The sequence below is a fragment of the Atractosteus spatula genome, chromosome 28, assembly GCF_055471065.1.
Source record: "Atractosteus spatula isolate fAtrSpa1 chromosome 28, fAtrSpa1.hap1, whole genome shotgun sequence".
Lineage (NCBI taxonomy): Eukaryota > Metazoa > Chordata > Actinopteri > Semionotiformes > Lepisosteidae > Atractosteus > Atractosteus spatula.
The window spans coordinates 2,354,436-2,382,027 of NC_142733.1; the positions used below are offsets into that span (position 1 = coordinate 2,354,436).

General features: G+C 49.3%; 2 protein-coding genes across 2 annotated transcripts; both read right to left on the reverse strand.

Annotated features, from left to right (window-relative positions):
- Nucleotides 1–2,674: 2,674 nt before the first annotated feature.
- Nucleotides 2,675–14,868, reverse strand: rorca (RAR-related orphan receptor C a). Its single transcript, XM_088907896.1, has 10 exons — nt 14,582–14,868; nt 9,462–9,547; nt 8,883–9,024; nt 7,959–8,378; nt 7,752–7,873; nt 6,908–7,040; nt 5,770–5,877; nt 5,142–5,252; nt 4,524–4,636; nt 2,675–4,286 (listed from the first exon to the last, which is right to left on the reverse strand). The coding sequence occupies exons 1-10, from the start codon at nt 14,586–14,588 to the stop codon at nt 4,125–4,127; spliced, it is 1,404 nt and encodes a 467-aa protein (XP_088764022.1). The 5' UTR covers nt 14,589–14,868; the 3' UTR covers nt 2,675–4,124.
- Nucleotides 14,869–14,945: 77 nt separating this feature from the next.
- On the reverse strand, nt 14,946–27,592 carry LOC148813703 (uncharacterized). The gene is given in 18 exon segments (XM_088907310.1): nt 14,946–15,105; nt 15,474–15,515; nt 15,705–15,770; nt 15,868–15,909; nt 15,962–16,003; nt 16,080–16,145; nt 16,244–16,285; nt 16,338–16,403; nt 16,502–16,567; nt 16,619–16,665; nt 16,668–16,707; nt 16,760–16,825; nt 16,900–16,989; nt 17,111–17,152; nt 17,228–17,348; nt 20,184–20,373; nt 21,491–21,551; nt 27,549–27,592. Coding segments are annotated over 18 exon segments (1,293 nt in total).

Sequence of the window (27,592 nt, forward strand, 5' to 3'; positions counted from 1 at the left end):
AAAATCCAGACGAGGCTTTTTCAATATATCTTTATATGATTTAAGAAAATAAAATAACATAAAGCAAACGACAGACACAGAGAAGGAGTCCTCCTGCCACGGAGAGCAAATCACTTTTTCTTTTTTTTTGGTATTTTTTTAAACTTATCGTCCTTTTTAAAAAAATAGAAATACAATTTTACAAGACAAAAACTAAACAAGAAGGAAAGGTAGAAGAACTGACAAAAAGCATCACATTGAAACCACCTGCAAACCCTGAAATTCATCTTCTTCACTCTCGGCTCTCTACACTTTTCTCTTTCTGTAAACTGCAGTGTTCTCCAGAGCTCGGGCTGCTGCAGGAATAGTCCCAGAAGACAGGCGCGGAGCTCCGACACGTTTGTGACCCACAATCCCACACAGTTGCTGACATGGCGATCCGGGTTCAAACGTGTCCAGGCTGGAGCCTGTGGAGAAACGGGGTCTGAGAGGGTCCTGCTCTCTCCCCGAGTGAGCGTGAGATTGGGCTCCCTGTGTACCCCCACCTTCTGCAGCCCATTTCTCCTCAGCCTGGCACCCTGAGGCGCATCTGTCCCTGTCCCTGTCCTCTCGCTCCTCACCCTCATGTTCATGCAGGCCGGCTGCATCAGCCATTGAAACAGCTCACAGCTCAGGACGCAGGATAAGGGGAGTGTGGACCTGCAGAGCCCTGGTGCAGCCTGCAGGAAAGGACAAGCGTCCGTGGACGAGGAGGAGGCAACAAGCCTGGGGTGCCCTTTGACCCCTGTGGGGCAAGTGAGTCACACTGTCCGCAAAGGCAGGTGGCAGTTCTCACCTGGCGCCCTTCACGGACTGTGGGGTGACTCTGCACACGGCTCTGTCTCTTCATACTTCATCACAACAAGACTGGCAACCCCCTCTGGGTTCTCACAACCTGTCTCACAATCTCTTCTGCTCTGGTCTGCACAGTCTGGTGAGCACACAGCTTGTTTCACCCCAGAGTGCGCACCCGCCCTCACCTCAACTCCCTGCATGTACACTGCAAGATTCTGCCTAGATCTGCCTTTCGCACTGCGATTTCTGTCCCCCTGGTGAGTTCTGCTCCTTCATCCTCCTGTACAGCTGCAGTACCAACCTCCAGCCGATACATAGCACTGTTTCACGTATAAACGTATTGCACCTTCCTGTGCTATGTGATAACACAGAGAGATATACAGCCATGCCAGGACAGCTATTCAACTTGCATCCCTTCCAATCTTCTCCATTCCGGATTTCGACACAACCAGATCCTTAACTGCTACATTGATCCTGAGGATTCTCTGGTTGTGACCTGGTTGTGAAAAAATTCTGGGATGGAGTACATTGGAAGGGCTGCAAGTTGAGTAGCTCTGGGCTAGAGAAAAACAAACCACATTTTAAGAAGAGAACTACACTTTGTAAATCTACACTCTGTTTACAATCCGTGTTATCAACAACACAACACCCCCTCCCCCAGTTGGCAATACTCTGGTCCCCAGACTGCCCCTCCTGGACATCTGAACAGGGCAAGACTTCTCATGAATGAAAGCAAAACCAAGTAAATAATTATGAGTGACTGCACTATCCCAGAAGCACAGAATTAATTACCAATAAACAAATTAATTAGTTAATGCACAGTAGGACAGTCTGCATTCAGGCTGCATGCTGGCACCATCCCATACTGCGTGATTGTCTCATTAGCGCTGTTTTAATTACTACTGGCTTTGTGCTTTGGTGACAAAACTCCTCACACACAGGGACTTTGTTTTCTTACAAGTACAAATTACACCTGCACCTAGGCTTCGTATACATGATACACACAAGCTGGTGGACAGATCAGGTAATACACAGGTTGTAAGACAAAAGGGCATTGGAACATCACCTCGTGACATTAATGAGGGTTCTGAAGTCTGTTCCCTGACTCCACCACAGTCTCTCCTGAAGAACAGACAGGAGTCCTAGCTAGACCTGTTTAAACATGCAGAGACCCAGAGGCCCATGGCTTCCTCTGGGCTGCACTCCTAGTGTTAAAACTGCCAGCAGGGGGCAGCAGGGGGCTGCCTGATTCCTACACCACACACAAGCTGCCTGCTTCTGTTAGGGTGGACTGTGCGACTGTCCTGCCTCTGTGATACCAACGCTTTCACTAAGAATACCGTTTGTACAAAACACAATCTCTGTATGAAATGTGCAAGAAACATTTGTTTTCTCACAGTTTGTTTCCAGTCCCAACTGATTTTCCTGGTCTTCTTTGTCCAACTTGTTCCCTGTCCTCCCATTACTCCCACTCCTCCAACGTCTGTCCTTCTCACCCAAGGAGTAGGTGAAGAGCCCCTAACCCCTCCCATCTTCCCACTTCCATCACGGATATTTGTCCAAGAATCTTTTTCCTGGGCATTTTTAGTTGTTTTCCAAGCAGACAACAGTGCACCGTCTATCTTGCTGCTGGACTCCAGGATCGGACCTGCGTGGGTGTCCAGCCCCACACGTCACGCCCTTGCTGTCGGACTCAGCCACCACTCCTGTCTGCTGTAAAGATTGGAGGCGAAGAATCCTCTGCAGTTTCATTTTTGAGCCTCAAGGGTGGCTGGTGAGGACGGAGATCGTTTGAGATTGTTATTTCAGAAAGATGTACAAATGCTGACGATGTGGCCACTTGGGGCTGAACCTCCAACTGTGTTTGTTTGTCGTTTTTTTCTTTCCAAAGGTCCTGATATCTCCAGCGCCCTGCAGGACCCAGCACAAGGGAGAGACCGAGGCACACAGTCTGCCTTGTAACACCTCTTTCACTACATCTACATAACATACACGGACATACAGTTATGTACACAGCACGTCACAAACTCTGGTCAAAACTCTTGTCAAGTTTTTGCCCTCTGCCTGTCAGTGGTGTCTCAGAGGGAAAGGGCAGTGGACTGAGGTTTGTAATTGCACATTAAGAGCAGCTTCAGAAAGGAACATGAGAGTTTGTGTTCGTGTGTGATGGGGGTTGTACAAACACATGCGTCATGTGTCTGAGTGCATCGTGGCAGTGTGTGTGTGAGTGTGCGCAATGGGGGTTGTGCAGATACACAAGTCGTTTGTCTGGGTGCTTCATGGCAGTGTGGGTGCGCAACTGTGCCTACTGAGGGTTGTGCAAATACATGCGCCGTGTGTCTGGGTGCTTCGTGGCAGTGTGTGCGAGTGTGCAGTGGTGGCAGTGTCTGTTGGGGCGGGGAAAGAGGGAGACAGTGAATTTCAAACCCGTCTGACACAGAGGTGCACATGTTCCCTGGGGCCTGCAGGCTCTCTGTGCCTCCAGAACCGTGCAGGACAGGAGCTGTACAGCTGCTCTAAGATCACCCACTGTGCCTCCTCTCTCTCTCTCACCCCCTCCTTCTATACTACAAAATACAGAAATTGATAGTTTTTTAAAAATAAATTCTTTTCTTGGTCCCTTTTTAACTGCTTTTTCCAGAAAAATACTTTTTTTTAAAAAAGTGCGAGGGTTTATGGGCAGTAATAAAAATGAGAAGAGGAATAACAGGAATAAGATACTAGAAGCAGACGAATTCTAGAGCTGTTTTGGACAGTAGTGCTATATGTACATTCTGTTTTCAATAGACGAATCTGCAGTGTGCTATAGTATGTGCACTGTAGTGTCTGAGCTGTAGATAGATAGATACTTTATTGATCCCGTGAGGGAAATTGCAGGAAGTAGTGTGTACTGAAGTTTCTGCACTGTAGTGAGTGCTCTGTAGTGTCTGTGCTGTAGTGTGTGCACAGTAGTGTCTATAAGGTTGTTTCTGCACTGTAGTGTGTGCTCTGTAGTGTCTGTGCTGTGGTGTGCATGCAAGGTGGTGTGTGCATTGTCATGTCACAATCTTATGCGTTGTCATGTCCGTGCGGTTTTCCTGGGGACGGGTACATTCATGTTTGACTAAGCTGCATGCTGGTAGAGAGAGGACCCCCACGTCAACTCGGGCGATGGGGCCCTGCCCTAAGAGAGCTCAAGACAAAGGTGCATTTGGAGAGATCAAATGGAGGTCAGGGGTGTGTGTTGGACTGTCATTAAGTTCCTGGCTGGTTACGTTCTCAATTTTCCTTGTGTAGGGCTGTGTCCGAGCCTCCCTCTCTCCCACGTGCGTTTAGCTCTCGCTGGAGTCAGGGAAGATCATCTCACTCCCGAAGACCTCACGGTACAGTGGTGGGAAGCTGTAGGCTGTCTCCGGGTGGACCAGGCGAAAAAACTCCAGCTTGTCAATGTGGAGATTGCAGATGGACTTCATGACTGGGAGCTTGGACACCATCTGGAAGGGGAAATAGGGAGGGATGGAGAGGGGAGGGAAGAGGGAGAGAAGGGATTATATGAGGCAAAACCAACAAGCAGGAGAGACGATCAATGGCGAGAGAGAAGGCAAGAGAAGGGAGCTACATTTCATTCATTTCAACAAAACTTCAACTCTCTAACTTTCTTGCACAGAACTGTAAGACAGGCAAACAGTCTAAAGGACAGACACAGAGATACAGAAGCAGGCAGTCAATACCTTGGCCAGTTTCTCCTCACTGGCGCCGCCCCGGTGGAGAGTGTGCTGCAAGGCCAGATACACTCGCTCCTGCAGCTTCTGCACCTTCTGAGAGTCAGTCAGCCATGGCCGGTCTGTGGACAGGGAGGCATCAAGGCAATGAAATGGGCCACACAGGACATTGACCAATTAACTCATTTCGGGTTTCAGTACAGGATGCCTTTTCTGTAGTAATCACTATCACCAAGCTCTCCACAAATTCCCAGGAATGTCTAGGAAGTAAGAGTTTACAGATCAATCTGATTGGCCTGTAGCCAAGGACTCCCTGCAGTTGGGTTCAGGAATCAGGAATATCTTTTTCCCTGCAATCAGACTCTAAGTAATCAGATTTTGAATTCAGCGAATGGACTGCAAGTTTGGGTCTTCCAGAACCATGTCATTTTGATTCTGGGGAATCTCACAGCAGGGAAAATCAAATTCCTAAATCAGGAATCACTAGAACTCTTCACTGTCTGATACTCCTTAACTGAACTGGAGTATAACCTACAGAGACATTTAAACAAAACTGACTGCTCCTCTGTTGACGTCCCTATTTCTATCAGCCTCCCGAGTGTCTGTCTCTCTGAACACGGGCCTCACCTGGAGACAGCAGGACAGCAGCACTGAAGAGAGCAATCTCCTCCTCGGACAGCTGCAGACGACACAGGGCCTTCCCCAGCTCGTACACTGCACTGACCAGGTCGTCACAGCCTGGGGGAGAGGGAGAGGGAGTCAGGATATGAGTCTCTGTGAACTTTGTACACACTTTTTCTGCTGAAGCTGCAATATTTTATGAGGTGGACATACCAAACTAGTTTGAACTGGATTGGAAGAATGTTGGACACAAGGACTACTATGCAATTCTATACTGTGTTGTATAGAAACGAGTGCTACGAAACTAAGTAACCAACTGTGTTAAAAGAAGTGATCTCTGGCAAATAGGAAAGAGGAAGATGTGTGTGACTCCGGAACGCTGCTAATCTGATCAACACAGGGAGGCGCGATAGATAACAGAAACATATTTAAGGACTGTTCTAGTTTAATCGCCTTGAGAAAAATACGTCTCTGTGGGTTTCGCTCCCATGCGCATGAAATAAAAACTTCTTTTAACTTCGGACACGGACTCCTGGCTGTCTTTCAAGGGGGAGGCGGGAAAAAGTTCTCCAACAAGCGCGTCGGCAGGAATCCTGGGGTCCCGTTCACAGAGAGCGGACCTCCTGGCACTCACCCAGGGCTTTGAAGAGCTGCGTGCCGGCGAACTTGCCATCGAACAGCAGGGTGTTGTTCAGGGGGTTGTAGGCGCGACACATGCGGATGAGCAGAACCTCCAGGCAGCCTGAGCGAGGGAACGCAACAGCGCAGAGGCAGAGAGAGAGAGGGGGAGACAGAGGCTCCACCACGCACAGACAAACACACACAAGAAAATTGATTTCCAATCAGAAAATAAAAAAATTTAACCACAGGAAAACAACAATGAAAACATCATGAATGAAATCAGCAGTAATACAGATACAACACAGAGTGGAGTAAAAGATATTACCATTGATTTAAATCCGAGACGTTTCAAATAGTTTCAATAAACATTACAATACATTTTAGTTCACAAATTGGAGAACGGAAGCAAGGTGTCCGGGCAGAGCCAGAGACCAGGTCATCCATGATCATTAAAATATAATGGTAACGAACAGAGAGAGAACGTGAGAGGAGGAAAGTGGAAGAGAAGAAAGACAAGAAGAGCCATCGTTAGAAATATGAACAAGGACATCACTGCCCTACTTCTGTCCCACAATGCAGAGGGAGGCAGAGGTCTGGGTAAGGAGGCAGTGTGTCTCACCCTCACCCGCGCAGCCCAGCGCACCTCAGCCCTAATGTCATGTGAACCCCTCCCCAGCTCACACTGCTGATAGGCCAAGCTGGGAGTACAGCTCCTCTGTCCCCTGGTCTTACAGACCTGCTGTGTGTCTGCAAGGTTAGCTGTGGCCTATTCACGCAGCTGCTGCTGTGTGGGGAAAACCGCAAGGACTAGTCAGGCCTGGACACAGGCAGACAGGACTGTGGGGAACATGTTTCCATGAACGTCAACCACACACCAGCTGTGCTCTCACTGAGATAACTGAGCGCCCCCTTGTGTTCACGGTCTGTGTACAGGCCATCTAACTTCATAAGAAACTCTGTCAATGTGTCCGTGTCGGGTACAGCAGGGAGTTTATCTGGGGAAGCTGGTGCAGTATGAGTGTGCCCCTTGTAGGGTGCCGGTCGCCCCTGTACTGTGACAGTGGTCCCCACAGAGCATTTGTGGAACTCTGCAATGAATGCAGCCCCTGTAGTGCATGCTGTGTGGCGCCGCCCTGATGGTGGGTATTGACCTGCTTTGAGAAGGATGATCTGGTCGTTCTGGCACAGGTCCATGAAGCCTGTGATGCGCTTGGCAAACTCAACCACGTACTGGATGGCGTTGGTGATGTGGTGTGCGCACTGCTGCCACATGGCCTCAGCAGACTGGGGAGAGAGCCACAGGGAGGGAGAAGGAGGGTGAACATTGCAAAAGGCCCCAACAACACTGGTTTGTATAGATGAAGGTTCGGCAGCAGCAAGACCATATTCGGTAAAAAACGCACCGTCGCAAGAAACCTGAGAGAACAGGGATTAATCTGAAACAGCTTAACGTCAGTACTGAGAACTTATGCCTTGAATCTAACATATCAACTGCAGGTATATATTATTTTTCCTCTTCTTACAAATCTGCTGCTATTTTGTTGTTAATTATTTAAATTGTTACAGAATGCACAACCGCTGTTTTCAATTACAGAACTCTTTGCCTGATTGACTGAATTGTCACTTTCTGTTAAAGCTCCTTTAACTGGGCTCTGACAAGTTGTCCACAAATCCAGGAAGCTTAGATGTGTGTGTTCTGTCTTAAGGAGATGGAGTTTGAAAAAGGACATTACAGGTGCACACTCCACAGTGTACAGTACAGATGTATGCTCCACTGTTGTACAGTACAGCTGTATACAGTGTACTATTGTACAGTACAGGTGTATACAGCACTGTTGTATAGTACAGGCGTATAGTTCACTGTTGTACAATGCAGGTGTATCCAGCACTGTTGCAGGGTACTGGTGTATAGTGAAGTGTTGTAAAGTACAGGTGTACAGTGCACAGTTGTACAGTACAGGTGTATACTGAAGTGTTGTACAGGCACTCAGTCACCTTGCTCTGGAAGGCACGGGTCTCCTCAGGTGTGTACAAGGTCCAGGTGAGTCTCTTCAGCTCCTCCCCGCTGTACTGACACGTCTCCAGGTGAGACTTCACCACATTTTGCGCCGTGCGCTCTGAGGAGAGAAGGTGCCGTCGTCACACACTGAGCCCAGCAGTTACACTCCCAGTAGTTAAACTCCCTGCTCCCTGCCCACTCACCGATCTCCAGCAGGCTGCAGTCCTCGGCCAGGGGCTTCAGCAGCGTGTGCACCGTGTACAGGCCGGGCTCGTGCAGCAGCTGGTACTCGTGTCGGACGTGGCTGCCGTCGGGAGCCTCCAGCCCGCTGGGCTCGGGAGAGGACTGCGCCGACCCGAGCAGGTCCAGGCCACAGTAGCCCCCAGCTCCCTCGGGGGTCAGGGGCAGGTCGAACAGCAGGCCGTCGGGCAGCGTGGCGAGATCGTCCAGGTCGCTGAGGGCCGCGCTGGAGCCGCTGCTGTACGCCCGCACCGGGGTGTCCACCTCCCCCTCCTCGTCCTCCCGCCGCGCGCCCCCCGCCCGCGCCTGCGTCTGCTGGTGCTTCTGCACCTCCGCGTACAGACTGTCCCGCTGCTTCTTCGACATGCGGCCGAATTTCACCGCTGCAGGAGACACAGCAGAGGCCGTCAGCACCGCCAACAGGCAGGAGCCGGCAGGAGGCGAGAGGGCAAGTATCTGAGGGGCAGGGGCGGGGGACGTGGGGTTAAAGGTGGAGTGTACATGGAGTAGGGGTGGAGTAAGTGGGGAGTAAGGGTGGAGTAAGCGGTGGTTAAGCAAGGAGTAGGGGTAGAGCAAGAGGGGAGTAAACAAGAGTAAGAGGGGGTTAAGGAAGGCGTAGGGGTGGAGTATGAAGGGTAGAGGTGTTGTAAGAGGGGAGTCAGGGTGGAGTAAGGGAGTTGTAAAGGTGGAGTAAGAGGGGAGTAAGTGTGAAGTAAGAGGGGAGTAAGCCAGGAGTCAGGGTTGACTAAGAGAGTTGTAAAGGTGGAGTAAGAGGGGAGTTAGGGTGGACTACGAGAGTTGTAAAGGTGGAGTAAGAGGGGAGTAAGGGTGGATAAGAGGCAGTTAAGAGAGGAGTAGGGGCAGAGGAAGGGGGGAGGCGCGCTCACCATCGCGGGACATGCCCAGCGCCAGGCACTTCTGCAGCCGGCAGTGCTGGCAGCGGTTGCGGTTGGTGCGGTCGATCAGGCAGTTCCTCTGCCGCGAGCAGGAGTACATGGCGTTGTTCTGCTGGCTGCGCCTGAAGAACCCCTGCGAGCAGCACGAGGCACAGAGGGGAACAGGAAACAACTCTTTCAGTCCCAGAGTCCCACACCTGCCAGAATCTGAACCGCTTCCTGCCCCGCTGGGGGAGGAGTCTCACCAGAGCCAAGCGTGACCTCCTGTCCCAGCCTGAGGAACAGAGCGCGAGTCTCAGAAATAACGATGATAAGTGTCGTCTTTGTGTTGCAAACGTCTGTGAAGGTGCACAGTGTTTGTACTTTTGCAACACTGCATAAACAGAGCTCTTTGAATTGAATTGGAACAGGACAGAGAGGCACACCAACAGGAGATGTAAGGATTCACATTTAAGGTCAGATTCTTCAGGAAAAACATTTTTATGGGTTTCTCTGCAGACCTCGGCGTGTCAGATCCCCGCTACCCCCAGAGATCTGCTGGGATCTGGTGCTGGATGGATCACTGCTCACCTTGCAGCCCTCACAGGTTATCACACCATAGTGGATCCCCGACGACTTGTCCCCGCAGATCTTACACGGGATCACCTCAATTTGAGCTGGAAACAGAGGTAGAGGCAGGCGGGTGTTAGTCTTCATCACTGCCACTCTGGGCAGTCAGCTACACGTCAGCAACTCCGGGACCCAGGGTATGATTAGTAAACAGACACTTCCATTTATTTTATTAAACAAAATGTGCATTTTTTAAATTAAACCGTGCACATAGCCAATGTATTTGTTTCTGCTGAGGTACATTCCTGAATATAACATTGAAATTTAGAACAATATGATCATTAACCAACTAAATTAAATTATCAAATCAACTAAATTAAAAGATGTGACACTGACAGCCCTTCCCACACTCTATCTTTGCTATTTAAAACTTTGGAGAGATAAATAGAAGCCCTGTTAGGAGAAAAACTGGAATAAATAAGTTTGGTTGCTCCAAACTGTAAAAACTATTACAGCTTATTAAAAAAATAAAAATGATAAAAAATACTAAAGAAATCCTCTCATAATACAACACATAAAGAGCACATTACACACAAATCAAATTAAAACAGATATAAAGCCAAGGACACAAAGCAGAGGTAGAAGATACTGGGGGGTATCAGTAAGAACTCACTCCAATGCATCAATTACATAACACAACAAAAACACCCTTAATCATCTCGTATGCCCCCCGAAGCTCTAGAAAACAAAAACATAATTAAGAGTTAAGCCCAGCACTGCGTCAGTACGGTGTTCATACTAGCACTTATTTATTTTTAATTTCCCTGTGTTATATAAGTGTAACCACACCGGCCGACACTGAGGCACACAGGCCGCTAACTGGTGGCCGAGACCGGCTCTGCACCAGCGGATGGCATAGAGAAGTGATGCGAGTGAATAAGTATGAGAAACGGTCCCTGAGTGTCGGGCTCTCCCGGACCCGCTATAAGCACACAGCAGCCCGGCGTGGCCGAACCCGACTCCCCCCCTCCCGCCTCCCCTGGTTATATAACCCCGGTCTGGCCGCATTCCGCCGGCACAGTCATTCTGGGAGGCAGGTCGCCCCGGCAACTCAGCTCCGACCATCCAGACCCCCCCCCCGGGCTCTGATTGGCTACTACGTGTGTTACGGCTCTCCGATTGGCTCCCCTCGGTGTCACTCAACTGCCCAGCGCAGTCAGGCTATGCCGGCGCGCGCTGTGTCCTACTGACATACTTTCTCATTCAGAAAAGGGGAGGCTCGTGGGCGGCGGCCTCGCGAGGAGAGTTTTGCTGTCTTCGCCGATTTTAAGGTGGAACTGTCTCGAGCTCTACTGACGCACCAAGTGCACGTATGGGCATTAATTACAGACACATTAATTTTTGGTATCCTGTCATCATGTCCTATGCTTATGAAAGGCTTTGCAGAAAATGCAGATCACGTTACTGTAATCTCGTAATAGTTACATAAATGTGTCCTAATAGTTCAGGTGTCCTAATGCCCGCGTCGTGCAGCTCGTCGGTGGACATTTTTGTCACGCTATGGTTTGTCAAAACAGAAAGCAATTAGTTTTCCCAAGGAATTCTGAAGTATTATATTTTATATTTACCTACTTAATTTATTGCTATTTATTATGTAATTGCATCTAAACAGCGTCTCTCAAACAAAACAGACATTAACAGTAAATATGAGACGTGGTACTCGCTGTACCCCATACAAGCCGTCACTATGACAGCAACAACAAAATCTACATATCTGTTACCAGTATTAAAGACTAAGCCACTGACTTGGATGTGTGAAACCAAGAGCTGTTACACAATATAATATTATATCATAATAATATAATATTCTAATGTTTGTTGTGGGAGCAGTATCTAATTCCACCTCCTCTGATAACAGGCACACGGACACATTTATTTATATCTGAAAGAGGTTCTCCTGAAATTAGTTCCAGATTTTATCTTTTGAACTATCGGACTACAGATTTGAATCAATGTAGTGTTGGATTGGAGAAGTTTTCTCAGTGTGTTCTGTTAATAATACACATACTGTGCCTCCTGTCCCCAGAGCTTGCTGCCAAAGAAGAATCATTTCTTTCTATTGCTTAGCTGATGCTACTTTCCTGGGTCAGTTAGTTTTACATTCCGTGTACAAAATGAAACAACAGATATAATTACATGTAGCAGCAAGCACAGCTAAATGATCGATCCTCAGATCAATAACCTGATAGCAAGCGAACGAGCACAACGAGCCAAATAGCAACCCCTCATTAGCAACCTTCTTATGTCCTTCAACTCTGTTGTTTTAATTAGTGGAGAACAGGTCTCCAAGTTTGTGTGTGTTTGTGTGTGTGTATCTCTGTGTGCACATGTGTGTGCATGTCTTTGTGTGTGTATATCTCTGTGTGCACGTGTGTGTGTGCGTCTTTGTGTGCATGTCTGTGTCTCCATGTGTGTCTTTCTGTGTGTGTTTTTGTGTGCATGTGTGTCTCTCTGTGTGCCTGTGTGTACGTGTCTCTGTGTGCATCTTTGTGTGTATCTCTGTGTGCACGTGTGTGTGCCTTTGTGTGCATGTCTCTGTGTGTATGTTTCTGTGTGTATCTTTCTGTGTGTGTTTTTGTGTGCATGTGTGTCTCTGTGTGCACGTGTGTATCTCTGTGTTTCTGTGTGTGTATCTCTGTGTGTGTGACGTGTATCTCTGTGTGCACGTGTGTGTGATGCACAGTTACGTGAAGCTTTGCCCAGTACCAGTTCAGGTGGGTAGCTGCGTCAGCATGCATAGGCTGCAAAGGAACAAGTAATAGGTTTATTCCATGCTGAAAAAAAGAAGGAAGAAAACACAAAGTTTTGGCCGTGGAGCACTCTCAGACACACAGATGGGGGGACACCCCTTCAGCATGACCCCCAGACACGGCCAGACTCCAGGACTGATTCTCCACACACAGCAGTGGAAACAGCACCATTCCGAGCCGGAACAGCACCATTCCGAGCCGGAACAGCAACGCTGCAGCTCTGTTCTTGCCTGAGCGGGAGCAGGAGAAGCCTAGCATTAAACCAGCGCACTGCACTGTGCAAAGGTCCTGTTTGCCTTGTCGTTGTGTAACAGCCTCGCACTGCACACTCAGCCCCCTCGCCACAGGCTCAGCACTTCAGCTCTCTGCTGTGGCCTGCAGGGCTACAGCTGCTGCACTGCCCTTCTGACAAACTCCCAGCTCGCAGCTCTGTGCATGGGGAGCTGGTCCCAGCACCTACCCGAGGGATGCAGGAGCCAGCAGCTCTGTACAGCACGGGATTATTTTTAACGGCTGCTGTGTTCAGTGGACTCCGGTCCTCCAGGCTCTGTGCAGAGCAGCAGTATGTCTGAGCCGGTCCAGGCTTTGCCAGGTGCTGGAGAGCTCAGGCCTGTTTCTTTCACTCTGCCTGCGTTAGCACACCGAGACGTGTGGGCTGGCTACTGCCTCAGTGGTGCAGATCTCTCGCTACCAGAGCCCTGCGTCTGGGACAGCGCAATTAGACCAGATGCAGGGCCATGCACGCAGCACAGTACACAGCACACCTGCTCTGCTTCAGGGCTGACATAACAGGACAGCGTTTACTGTGTCACTGCGAGACCAGTCTAGAGCATGCAGTCTTTGGGAGGGCTGAGAGTCACCCCTGCAGGCAGGGCCACCCCACAACTCCCACCACTCCCCAGTTACCTGAGCAGCTGTCTGCCTCTGCCCCAAGACTTGCATCACAGGGAGGGGGTGCTCATTTTAATCTGGCAGGGCCCTGCAGGACTGGAATAGCCATGGTTGTCCCTGAGGCGCTGGAGGCAGCACCTGGCCCCTGACGCCTCAGGAAAGTCCTTCACAGAGGAAGAGTCTGAACCACATGAACTGAGGCTCTCACACATTTCAAACCCGGTGAGTGTATACAGTGCTGGTCTCTCATGCCAGGCTATCACTCTGAGTAAAACACACGTGCCTTAGCTTTTAACATTACTTTGAGTTAAGCTCCTAGATCAATGCTGACTTCACGCACAAACCTCTCTTCTCGGCACTGCCTCACCAGGCTCCACGAGCGGCTCTGCCAGCCGGGACGATCTCCGCCTGCAGACTGAAGTTCAAGCCGAACTCCAGCCGCTTGCGTGCCGTTCGCACGGTGTCCAGCAGGGGGCGCTGTTGCCAGGCTCGCATGGATCCGCATGGGCTCGCACATGCCCCTGCCCGGCCCGCCCCCCTCCCGCCCCTCCCGCGCGCTGTGTAATCCTCAGTGACAGAACTAGGTCAATGGAACAGCCGCCTCCCCTCCCTCACACAGCGGGCCACGCTGCCGCCACACAAAACAACAACAAGCGAGCCGGCCTCACGCTCACGACACGCGGCCCGCGCCCCCCAGACCCTCCCTGCACTGTACAGGAGATCACTTCAGCAGGCGGGGAAAATACAAACTGTCTATTCATCATCATCATCATCATAACATATGGTTTACATTCAGGTGATCATGAAAAAAGGGAAACTATTTTTCAATTTTCAATATTGTTGTTGGTGCAATAGCTCTCCCAGGAGTTCACAAGCTCCTCTTGCATAATCACAACAAAGTTGCAGCCCGGCCGCGAGGAGCCCCAGATCTCCCACTTCTTTCTAATCTGACGGTCTCGCGGCTCAGCCCAGCCGCGAGGACAAAGCCAGTGAATCAGCACGCGCTCTCTTGTTTATTTCTTGATTTGCACACGAGCAGGAAACATCTAGATGTTTTAATACAGCACTATGTATCTGAAAACCTGATGCCGGGTTCCGTGCAGATAAATTCTGAGCGTGCGGATGACTCCCTGTATCCATCTAGATGTCTGGAGTCTGGTGTTTTCATTCCATCCTGATTTACTCTTTCTCAGCTCTGCGCGCAGCAAACCCGACAGGAGTCAAAACTCAGTGACAGGGAGCCCGAGTCCACAGTAATCCTCTCAGAGCAGCGCGCAGAGATTAACACGCACTGGCAGTACACTGCTCTGAAGATAACACGTCGAAGATGCAAACACACACACACACAACATTAATAATGCAATATGAGACTTGTTAAAAAACGTGTTTTCTGTAGAACATTTTAAAAAATGCAAGTGACAAAATGATATAGCAACTCACCTCTCATTTCGTCAGCCTATTCAGTCTGAGTCATGAAACTCCACAGCAAGGAAAGTGAGCAAAAAAATATGCCTTTCTCCAGCTCCAGGAAAAGCTATAGAGGAAACCAAACCGTTGCGTGCTTCTTATTCCTCGTCGGTCTTTCAAATGAAATGACAACAGTGTTTTGTATTTTAAAAACTCTTTTTCAGCTATCAGATTCGGTGCCCGAGACGCGAAGACTGGACGGTGCAGCCCAGAGCTGATGCAGCCGCCTCTCTCTGCCTCTGTAACCTACTTTCATCTCTGCGCGTGGAATCTCACATGATCTCGCAGTGCCGGCCCGCCTCGTGCCCCGGGCAGCCGCGCGCGCGACTCTGCGCGCTTAAGGTGGAACTGCGCAGGTGAGGAAGCGGGCACGCGACTGCACGGGCACCGCAGAGGCCACGCGAACGGCATGTGCGCAGACGGCCGTGTGGCCTTGCAGGGCCTGACGCAGAGGCTGCTGTCCAGGGCACTGGTCAGATGCCTGTTGTTTTGGGTATCTGAAACAAGGGAACGCACTAGATTAGCAAAGGTATTGGATACCATTTGCTGAATGTTGCTAACATACAGTATAATACCTCTTACAGTTCATTTCAGCACTCCATTGCCCCAGCAGCCTGGTAGTGTAGTCAGTTCTAGTGCCATAGCTGAAAAGCAATCTCCTCCACAGACTGTGCAGGAAAGTCCCCCCGTCACTAGAGCTGGGTGTGTGAGTGTTACACTAAGCAGAACCCCTCTCCTGATGATCAGCACAGGAACACTGCAGCACACTCACTGGGAATACTACAGCACACTCACTGGGAATACTGCAGAACACTCACTCTGGAATACTGCAGAACACTCACTGGGAATACTACAGCACACTCACTGGGAATACTGCAGAACACTCACTCTGGAATACTGCAGAACACTCACTGGGAATACTACAGCACACTCACTGGGAATACTGCAGAACACTCACTGGGAATACTGCAGAACACTCACTGGGAATACTACAGCACACTCACTGGGAATACTGCAGCATACTCACTGGGAATACTGCAGAACACTCACTGGGAATACTACAGCACACTCACTGGGAATACTGCAGCACACTCACTGGGAATACTGCAACACACTCACTCTGGAATACTGCAACACACTCACACTGGAATACTACAGCACACTCACTGGGAATACTACAGCACACTCACTGGGAATACTGCAGTACACTCACTGGGAATACTACAGCACACTCACTGGGAATACTGCAACACACTCACTGGGAATACTGCAGAACACTCACTCTGGAATACTGCAACACACTCACTGGGAATACTGCAGAACACTCACTTTGGAATACTGCAACACACTCACTGGGAATACTGCAGAACACTCACTCTGGAATACTGCAACACACTCACTGGGAATACTGCAGAACACTCACTTTGGAATACTGCAACACACTCACACTGGAATACTACAGCACACTCACTGGGAATACTGCAGCACACTCACTCTGGAATACTGCAACACACTCACACTGGAATACTACAGCACACTCACTGGGAATACTACAGCACACTCACTGGGAATACTGCAACACACTCACTGGGAATACTGCAGAACACTCACTCTGGAATACTGCAACACACTCACTGGGAATACTGCAGAACACTCACTTTGGAATACTGCAACACACTCACTGGGAATACTGCAGAACACTCACTCTGGAATACTGCAACACACTCACTGGGAATACTGCAGAACACTCACTTTGGAATACTGCAACACACTCACACTGGAATACTACAGCACACTCACTGGGAATACTGCAGCACACTCACTGGGAATACTGCAGAACACTCACTGGGAATACTACAGCACACTCACACTGGAATACTACAGCACACTCACTGGGAATACTGCAGCACACTCACTCTGGAATACTGCAACACACTCACACTGGAATACTACAGCACACTCACTGGGAATACTACAGCACACTCACTGGGAATACTGCAACACACTCACTGGGAATACTGCAGAACACTCACTCTGGAATACTGCAACACACTCACTGGGAATACTGCAGAACACTCACTTTGGAATACTGCAACACACTCACTGGGAATACTGCAGAACACTCACTCTGGAATACTGCAACACACTCACTGGGAATACTGCAGAACACTCACTTTGGAATACTGCAACACACTCACACTGGAATACTACAGCACACTCACTGGGAATACTGCAGCACACTCACTGGGAATACTGCAGAACACTCACTGGGAATACTACAGCACACTCACTGGGAATACTGCAGCACACTCACTCTGGAATACTGCAACACACTCACACTGGAATACTGCAGCACACTCACTCTGGAATACTGCAACACACTCACACTGGAATACTACAGCATACTCACTGGGAATACTACAGCACACTCACTGGGAATACTGCAGCACACTCACTGGGAATACTACAGCACACTCACTGGGAATACTGCAACACACTCACTGGGAATACTGCAGAACACTCACTCTGGAATACTGCAACACACTCACTGGGAATACTGCAGAACACTCACTTTGGAATACTGCAACACACTCACTGGGAATACTACAGCACACTCACTGGGAATACTGGATCACACTTACTCTGGAATACTGTAGGACTTTCACTCTGGAATACTTCTGGACGCTCACTCAAGAATACTGCAGCACACTCATTGTCATTGTATACTGTATGCTGTATACTACAGCACATTCATTGGGAATACTGCAGCACACTCACTGGTAATACTGCAGCACACACGATGAATATTACAGCACACTCACAGGGAATACTGCAGAACACTCACACTGGAATACTACAGCACACTCACAGGGAATACTACAGCACACTCACAGGGAATACTACAGCACACTCACTCTGAAATACTACAGCACACTCACTCTGGAATAATACAGTACACTCACACTGGAATACTGCAGAACACTCACTCTGGAATACTGCAACACACTCACTGGGAATACTGCAGAACACTCACTCTGGAATACTGCAACACACTCACTGGGAATACTGCAGCACACTCATTCTGGAATACTGCAGCTTAAGTGTTGTTTAAGGGGAGAACTCATCAGAATTGCTACTTTTCAAAAAAAGCAAAGGGAGTTAAAAGAAGGTTGCCTATTCACCAAAATGAAGGCTATACAGCTCAAATTCTCAACAAAATTTAACGAACAAGACTGAGCTAATTTGATGCAAGTACAGCTACAATATAATGAGTTATTAAGGGTAAAAACAGAGTTTGCATTAAGTAGAGCACAACTTAACTTCTGTGAAGAGGGGGAAAAAGCAGGGAAAACGCTTGCAGCCAGGTTAAAAAGCACTGTAGGCGCAATACAATTGGCAGCATCAAGAAAATGGATGAGTCAATTACCCAAGATCAGAAAGAAATAAGTTACTTTCTTTGAAAAATTATATTCATCTGAAGATCTGCAGTGCTTTCTTGCAGATACAGAGCTCCCAAAACTTAGTACAGAAGACAGAAATATTCTTGAGGCATCTCTCACTCTATCCACAGTTAAAGAAGCCATTTCTTCCTTTTCTCACAATAAATCACCTGGACCCGATGGTTTTACAGCTGAGTTCTACCAGACATTTCAGTCCATACTTAGTCCAATCTTACTGCAAACATTTCATAATATGTGGGTAACAGACATGACTTCACTATCATTTAGGGAGTCTCTAGTAACCCTTGTATATAAGAAAGGTAAAGTTCCATTATTGCGCAGTAGTTACCGCCCAATAAGCTTAACGAACGTGGACAATAAGATCCTAGCTAAAATACCCGCTAATCGGTTAGGTAAGGTGCTACCAAAAATCATACGTCCAGATCAAACAGGATTAATGAAAAATAGATATTCTTCAGATAATACAAGAAAGCATTTTAATTTGATTTCTCATGCTAAACTCAGTAAATCAACATCAGTTACGAGTTACGACAGAGATGGGGTATCTGGGGCTGCGAATGAAGTCTAGCTTGAAAGCTACCAGAGATGTTAATTTAAGAGGCTTGTTAATAAAATAAATGGGGACATACTCAGATGGAGATGTTTACCTATTTCCATGTGGGGTAGACTTAATATAGTCAAGATGTCAAAACTACCTAAAGTTAATTATACACTGAGAATGATACCTGTAGAGATTGACAATAAATGGTTTTAGGTGCTGCCTAAAATGATTACATCTTTGGTCTGGAAAGGGAAACAAGCTTGTTGTTCTTTTGAAAGACTTAGTGCAGCAAAAACTAAAGATGGGTTAGACCTACCCAATTTGTACAATTATTACTTAGCCTTTGTTCAGTTCAAGCAAAGGAGTGATTTAAATCAGAAATAGAAAAGGATTGGGTACAAATTGAGCATGATACAACATCGGAGCTAGGTATCTCCTTAGAAAGTTTGTATTATAGCGAGGTATGTCCTAAATCTTTTACTGAAACACCAATTGGTTCTTCTTTCAAAATATTAAAAAGCTGCAATAAAATTTGATCTTATGACTCTTCACTATCTGTACATCGACCATTATTTAGATCACCAAGACTAACTATACTGTCAAAACCAATTAATTGGTCAGTATGGATTCAAGTAGGTGTTAGTAAATTGGGTCATGAGATTAGAGATAACAAATTGTTGTCCTTTTCTGAATTATCTCATCAAACATCTTTTCCAGCAAAAGTTCAAATTACATGTTTAAATTACTCAAAAGTTAAAAGTTTACTGTCTAAAACCTCTATCTTAAGTGAATTAAAACAAGAACTGGATAATTATATCAATAAACTATTGCAGACTAATACACATACTCATTCTGGAATACTGCAACACACTCGCTCTAGAATACTGCAACACACTCAGGAATACCGCAGCACACTCACTGGTAATACTGCAGCACACTCAGGAATGCTGCAGCACACTCACTGGTAATACTGCAGCACACTCAGGAATGCTGCAGCACACTCACTGGTAATACTGCAGCACACTCAGGAATGCTGCAGCACACTCACTGGTAATACTGCAGCACACTCAGGAATGCTGCAGCACACTCATTGCGAATACTGCAGCACACTCAGTGGTAATACTGCAGCACACTTCCTCTGGAATACTGCAGCCCACTTACTCTGGAATACTGTAACACACTCACTGGGAATACTGCAGCACACTCACTCTGGAATACTGCAACACACTCATGAATACTGCAGCACACTCACGACGAATATTACAGCACATTCATAGGGAATACTGCAGAACACTTACTCAGGAATACTGGATCACACTTACTCTGGAATACTGTAGGACTTTCACTCTGGAATACTTCTGGACGCTCACTCAAGAATACGGCAGCACACTCATTGTCATTGTATACTGTATGCTGTATACTACAGCACATTCATTGGGAATACTGCAGCACACTCACTGGTAATACTGCAGCACACACGATGAATATTACAGCACACTCATAGGGAATAATACAGAACACTCACACAGGAATACTGCAGAACACTCACTCAGGAATACTGCAGCACACTCACTCTGGAATATTGCAGTCCTATCTGGAATACTGCAGCACTGCTCGGCAGTGGCATGGCCCAGGCTCGAACCCCTGACACCCGATTTATAGAGCTGAATCACAGACTGATACTGGTTGAGCAAGTTTGAGAACACGTGTTCGGATATTCTTTCATCAAGCTGACCTGTGCTCCCCACTGCGTGGATGTGTTTCTGTGGGGTAGGACAGGGAGCCATCAGTCACGTCCCCGACACCCAGCCATTCCAAACCGAGCGGGAATATCATCACAAACAAGTGGCCATTCCAAACTTATCAAACGTGAGTCCAGTTTAATTGTGAGATGAACTATTTATGCAGGGCCACATAAAGCCCCTCCGACAGTGGGGTGCTGTGTCTGGCTGTGGTTGTGGGGGTTCGGTGTGGATGCTGAAACAGCGTTAATACCTCTGTTGGAGCCGACTGTGTTGATGATGCAATGGCCCCGCAGGCCTGCTGTGTTATGAAATGCTGCACAGTGATGGGAGATTAAATCAAAGTAGGTCAGTGGAGCAGCACTCACCCCACACTCTGTCCCCAGCTCTCTGCCGGTCTGTCACCCCCCTCAGTGTGAGTGTGTGTGGGTCTGTGTGTGAGTGTGAATGTGTGTGTGTATGTGTGTGAGTGCGTGTGAGTGTGTGGGTCTGTGTGTGAGTGTGTGTGTGGGTCTGTCTGTGAGTGTATGAAGGTGTCGGTGCGAGTGTGAGTGTGTGTCAGTGTATATGAGTGTGTGTGTGGGTCTGTGTGTGAGTGTGTGAAGGTGTGAGTGTGTGTGGGTCTGTGTGTGAGTGTGTGAAGGTGTCAGCGTGAGTGTGTGTGGGTCTGTGTGTGAGTGTGTGTGAGTGTGTGAAGATGTCAGTGCGAGTGTGAGTGTGTGTGTGAGTGTGTGAAGGTGTCAGTGCGAGTGTGAGTGTGTGTGAGTGTGTGTGAAGGTGTCAGTGCGAGTGTGAGTGTGTGTGAGTGTGTGTGAGTCTGTGTGAGTGTGTGAAGGTGTCAGTGTGAATGTGTGTGAGTGTGTGTGTGTGAGTGAGTGTCCTCCTGTGTTCTGGGTGTTTCTGGCCCACTAGAATTACAACAGAATTGAGTTTAGAAAGGGGAGCAACCTGTAGGAGGTGGCTGGTTCACATTCACACACTCGCTTCTCAAACTCTCTCCGTCTCTACCTCTCCTTTCTCCTCCCCTCCTCCTGCTTCTCTCTCTCCACTCCGCTGCCTCCTTTCCCCTGCTCCTCTCTTCCTTCCTCCTTCTGTTCCTGCATCCCCGCCCTCCCGCTCTGACACTCTGACCCTAGACCCTTATGTAACCCAGCAGGGGAGGAGGAGGGGAGAGGAGCAGCTGCACGTAAGCAAGGGATCTGCGTGTGGGAGAGAGGGAGAGAGGGAGAATGAAAGAGGGAGAGAGAGAGGGAGAGTGAAGGAAAAAGGGAGAGAGAAGGAGAGAGGGAGGGAGGGAGGGAGGGGGCACAGGAGAGAGAGGAGAGTTAGAGAGGAGCATGAGGGGGGTGGACAGAGGGAGAGCAGGGCTGGAAGAGGAGAGTGCGAGCGCAGTATTCCAGAGGGATTAAAGGCTGTTCCTGCGCTCGCTTCTCTCCACTCGCTAATCTCCTCTCTCCGCAGCGCTGTAATCCAGCCAGATCTCTCACTAATCCAGTAAACCCCCCAACACCTGTTACTGCCTCCCCAGCCCATACCTCCGGGATCAGTGGGTCAGTGTGCCACTCACAGCACCAGCACAGAGCACTCACAGCACCCAGCACTGAGCACTCCCTACTCACAGCACCAGCACAGAGCACTCCCTACTCACAGCAACTGAGCACAGAGCACTCAAAGCAACCGAGCAATCCCCACTCACAGCACCAGCATAGAGCACTCCCTACTCACAGCAACCGAGCACTCCGCACTCACAGCACCAGCACAGAGCACTCCCCACACACAGCACCAGCACAGAGCACTCCCCACTCACAGCACCAGCACAGAGCACTCCCCACACACAGCACCAGCACAGAGCACTCCCTACTCACAGCAACCGAGCACAGAGCACTCACAGAACCAGCATAGAGCACTCCCCACTCACAGTACCAACACAGAACACTCCCCACTCACAGCAACCGAGCACTACCCACTCACAGGACCAGCACAGAGTACTCCCCACTCACAGCACCAGCACAGAACACTCTGCACTCATAGCACCAGCACAGAGCACACCCCATTCACAGCACTCAATACAGAGCACACCCCACTCACAGCACCCTGCACAGAGCACTAACATCCCCAGCACCGAGCACTCCCTACTCACAGCACCAGCACAGAGCACTCCCCACTCACAGCACCAGCCCAGAGCACTCTTCACTCACAGCAACCGAGCACTCCGCACTCACAGCACCAGCACAGAGCACTTACGACACCCAGCACAGAGCACACCCCTTTCACAGCACTCAATACAGAGCACACCCCACTCACAGAACTCAACACAAAGCACTCTCAGCACTCAACACAGAGCACTCACAGCACACCAGCACAGAGCACTGCCCACTCACAGCACCCAGCACAGAGCACTCACAGCACCAGCACAGAACACTCACAGCACCAGCAGAGAGCAGCACCTGGCACAGAGTACTCCCCACTCACAGCACTAGCACAGCGCACTCCCCACTCACAGCATCAGCACAGAGTACTCACAGCACCCAGCACAGAGCACTCCCCACTCACAGCACTCAACACAGAGCACTCACAGCACACCAGCACAGAGCACTCCCCACTCACAGCACCCGAAACAGAGCACTCACATCACCAACACAGAGTACTCAGCACCCAGCACAGAGCACTCCCTACTCACAGCACCAGCACAGAGCACTCCCCGCTCACAGTACTAGCACAGAGCACTCACAGCACTAGGTATGCCCTGAAGCTCCCTGCACCCCTGGGTATATAGCTGTGACCCCAGACCCCATCTCCCTGAGTAGCCTGCAGGGGTGTGTTAGATTTGCAGTAGAGTGGAGGGGTCAATCTGGGCCTGAGCTGCTGGCAGACTGGTTACAAGCTCGCCCGCCTGGTGGGGGAGGGGCTCTGGACACCCCTAGTTCCTCAGCACCCCCAACATGACAGAGCAGTTTGTCCCCACTGCGGCCCCAGGCTCTGCGCCTGCTCACTGTGGACAGTTCGCAGGCGAGCTTGTGGCAGACGTCACTGTGCGCTATATTTAGGCTTCTGAAAACCTCAATTAGTTAAGTTCCCTTCACACACAACGGATGGGCAGGACAGACAGTGTTCCCATGGCAACCGCATGTTTGTTTATCGGAGGTGAGTCAGCAAGCTGTCACCGCATGGAGAGCCATGTGAGACTGACCTACTTACTGACACACACACACTGACACACTGATACACACACTGACACACTGAAACACACACACCGTCACACTGACACACACACACTGACACACTGACACACTAAGTCTGTGAGCCATATGAGACTGACCTACTTACTGACACACACACACTGACACACTGATACACACTGACACACTGACACACACACATACTGACACACACCATCACACTGACACACACACATTGGGACTGTGAGCCATGTGAGACTGACCTACTTACTGACACATACACTGACACACATACACCGAAACACTGACACACACACGCTGACTCACACACCAACACACTGACACACACAAACCGGCACACTGACACACACAAGCACCGACACACTGACACACACGCACTGACACATACACTGACACACACAAGCACCGACACACTGACACACACGCACTGACACACATACGCACCGACACACTGTCACACATGCACATGTACTGACATAGTGACACTCATGTGTATCGACAAACTGAAACACATTCACTGACACACAGACACACACACTGACCACTCAGGCAGAGAGGCAGAAGAGAGAGGAAGAGAGGGATAGGAAGGGACAGGAAGGGACAGGGATGGACAGAGAAGGACAGAGAGGGACAGGAAGGGACAGGGATGGACGGAGAAGGACAGAGAGGGACAGGAAGGGACAGGGATGGACAGAGAAGGACAGAGAGGGACAAGGAGGGACAGGGAGGGACAGAGAAGGACAGAGAGGGATAGGGAGGGAGGAAGAATCGGGGACAAGGGGGGAGAATGAGACTGACAGAGCAGGAGAGGGTCTCTGCTTTTCCTACACCTCTGCCCAACCCCATGCTGAGTCGTCTCTGCTTTATGCTTGGTGCTGTTCTGTCTTCTGAGTAACCCTGGTCTTATTTTTCAGAGCTTGTAGTATCTGCCTGTGTCTGTGTACAGAGGCACAGAGGTAGGGGAGAGAGTTACTGTGTGGGGGGTAGGAGGCTGGGGAACAACACCAGGAAATAAAGTGCCTTGAACTCTGCTAGAGCTGCTGCTGTCCTCCTCAGCAGACTCTGAGGAACCGAGTATGAGCTGAACCACGGCCCCCCTCTCTCCCCCCCCTCTGACTTTCTTCGATCTGGTGGCCTAGTTCTGCCCTTCTGGGCCTGCAGGCACTCTGGGGTATGCGTTGAATCTCTCTCGCTTGCTCGCTTGTGCTCTCCCCTATATCGCTGAAGCGCACTGTCTGCTGTGTGAGAGTGTTAGTGACACTGGCTGCTCTCTTTCTGCTGGTACAAACCCCTGTTCCCACACCCCTGCAGCTGAGAGGACTAGAATCTGTGGGCTTAACAAGAAGAGAGCTCGTTAAGAGTTGTCAGTCTCATTGGTCACTAATTGCACTTAAAAGTGCTCCCTCCATTAGGCAAAACTGTGGCCCCTAGTGGCAGTATGCTGCAGAGTGCAGTTGAGCAGTGCCCCGTGCACTGTACAGGAGTGAATCGTACAGCTCACAGACTGTGCACTACAGCAGTGCCCCGTGCACTGTACAGGAGTGAATCGTACAGCAGTGCCCCGTGCACTGTACAGGAGTGAATCGTACAGCTCACAGACTGTGCACTACAGCAGTGCCCCGTGCACTGTACAGGAGTGAATCGTACAGCAGTGCCCCGTGCACTGTACAGGAGTGAATCGTACAGCTCACAGACTGTGCAGTACAGCAGCGCGCCGTGCACTGTACAGGAGTGAATCGTACAGCTCACAGACTGTGCAGTACAGCAGTGCTGTGGTACACAAGTATAATCTGAGAGCTGAAACAGTGCATCCAAGCTGAGGGGGGGGGGTAATTCTGAGCTGACCTACATACAGTTCTGCTCTGAGGAGACACACAGCACTGAACCGTGAGAAACACAGGCTGACAGCCCTGCACGCTCTCTTGCTCTCCCCTCTGACAGGCTCTCTCTCCTCTCTCCTGCACTCTTCCTCCCTCTCCTCTCCTCTCTCCTGCACTCTTCCTCCCTCTCCTCTCCTCTCTCCTGCACTCTTCCTCCCTCTCCTCTCTCCTGCACTCTTCCTCCCTCTCCTCTCCTCTCTCCTGCACTCTTCCTCCCTCTCCTCTCCTCTCCTGCACTCTTCCTCCCTCTCCTCTCCTCTCCTGCACTCTTCCTCCCTCTCCTCTTGTATTTTGTCTCTCTCTTCCTGTTATAATGAAAATAATTTCTATAACTGGACATTTAAAGTCAGATCCCTCTTCCTCTCTGTGTCCTGCTGACGCCTGGTCCGCTCCAGGCACACATTACAAACAGCCTCAGGGTGATTGTATGCCACTTGCCTTAACAGATTAACAGATCATGCACATCCCTTTAAGGCTTTCTGACCTCGGATGAGTTTTTTGGTGTTTAACCTGGGAGGTGGTCTATAAAAAGACTCTCCCTGTCGCTCACCAGCCCCTAATCCTCACACTAACCCCCTCAGAAGCACACTGGACGTATTACTGACTGTTCTAATCTCAATCTCTCAGCCCCTCTCTGTCTCTCCCTCAATCCCTTCTCTCTCCTTCAGATCAGATCAGTGAGATTCACTGGCCTGACAAGCTGCTCTCAGAGCCGGTAGAAGATGTAATAATAATAATAATAATAATAATAATAATAATAAACTATTTTATATAGCGCCTTTAAAGGTGGCTTCTCAAAGCGCTTTACAGAATGACAACAATAATAAAAAAGAATACAGAAGATGAAACACAAATACAATACAGAGAGGAGACTGTGGATGGTGGTACTAGAAAAAGCAGAGGGGTGAAGAACAGAACCAGTTAAGTAAAGGCTCTTCTAAAGAAGAAGGTTTTGAGTGGATTTGAAGGAGTTTAGAGAAGGTGACTCTCTGATGTCCTTGGGGAGAGAGTCCCAGAGCTTGGGATCATAACAGGAGAAGGCCCTGTCACCCCTAGAGTGTAGACGTGCTTGGGGGGACAGTTTGGAGACCAGAATTAGAAGAGTGAAGGTTGGGAGGTGGGGAGCAGGGCGATAATAGCTCAGACAGGTACTGAGATGCCAAGCCATGCAGAGCCTTAAAGGTGAGCATGAGGATTTTAAAGTCCACAAGGAATTTGACAGGAAGCCAGTGCAAGGACTTCAGGATAGGAGTAATATGAGCACTTGCACTAGACCTGGTCAGGATCCTGACTGCTGAATTTTGGACATACTGCAGTTTGTTCAAAGTAGATTTAGATACCCCAGCAAGTAGAGCATTACAGTAGTCAATTCGAGAGAACACAAATGTGTTGATCAGCCACAGTTAGTGATAACATAGGCCGTAGTCTAGCGATATTTCTGAGGTGAAAAAAAGATGTTTTGACAATATGCTGCACGTGTGGGTCGAATGTTAAGCCAGAGTCGAATATTACCCCAAGGTTTTGCAATTTAGACTGTGCCTCACTGGGCTTGGTCAGTACTGGAAATCCAGGGTGCTGCCCCAGCTGGTGTTTGTTCACTAGTAGGTGGCACTCTTCCCTCTTGACCAGAATGTCCAGTCCAATGCCCCAGTATGACTGGGGACGCTGTGCAGTAGGAGGTCCTGTCCTTTAGATGAGATGCTGACCTGAGGTCCTGGCTACTTGGTCTTTAAAGGTCCCATGTTTGTTTGTAGGAGGTGGGGTGTCAGCCCTGGTGTCCTGCTCTCCCCGCTGATGTGCTGTGCAGGGGGGCGCTGAGGGTCTCCCAGGTGGGGAAGAAGTGGATCTGTAAAGCATTTTAGGATCTTCTGGGCAAATACATGAGTTGCTGTCTTCATAGAAACCCTCTCCAGCTGCAACCTCAGCCCAGCCTCTCCCTGTGTGACCACAGCTGCGTCTTTTCCTTCTGCCAGACCTGTGAGTGATCCCCTGCTCCCTGACCCTGCCCCAGTTCTGTAAGCACCCTTCACCCATTAGCACCAGTGCAGACGCACAGCACAGGCTGTTCTCTATGGGACAATTTATTTCCAATTTCAAAGGCATTTTTCCCATTCACCTGCCCCCCACATCCCTGATCCCCTGGTGACGGATAGTCGCCAT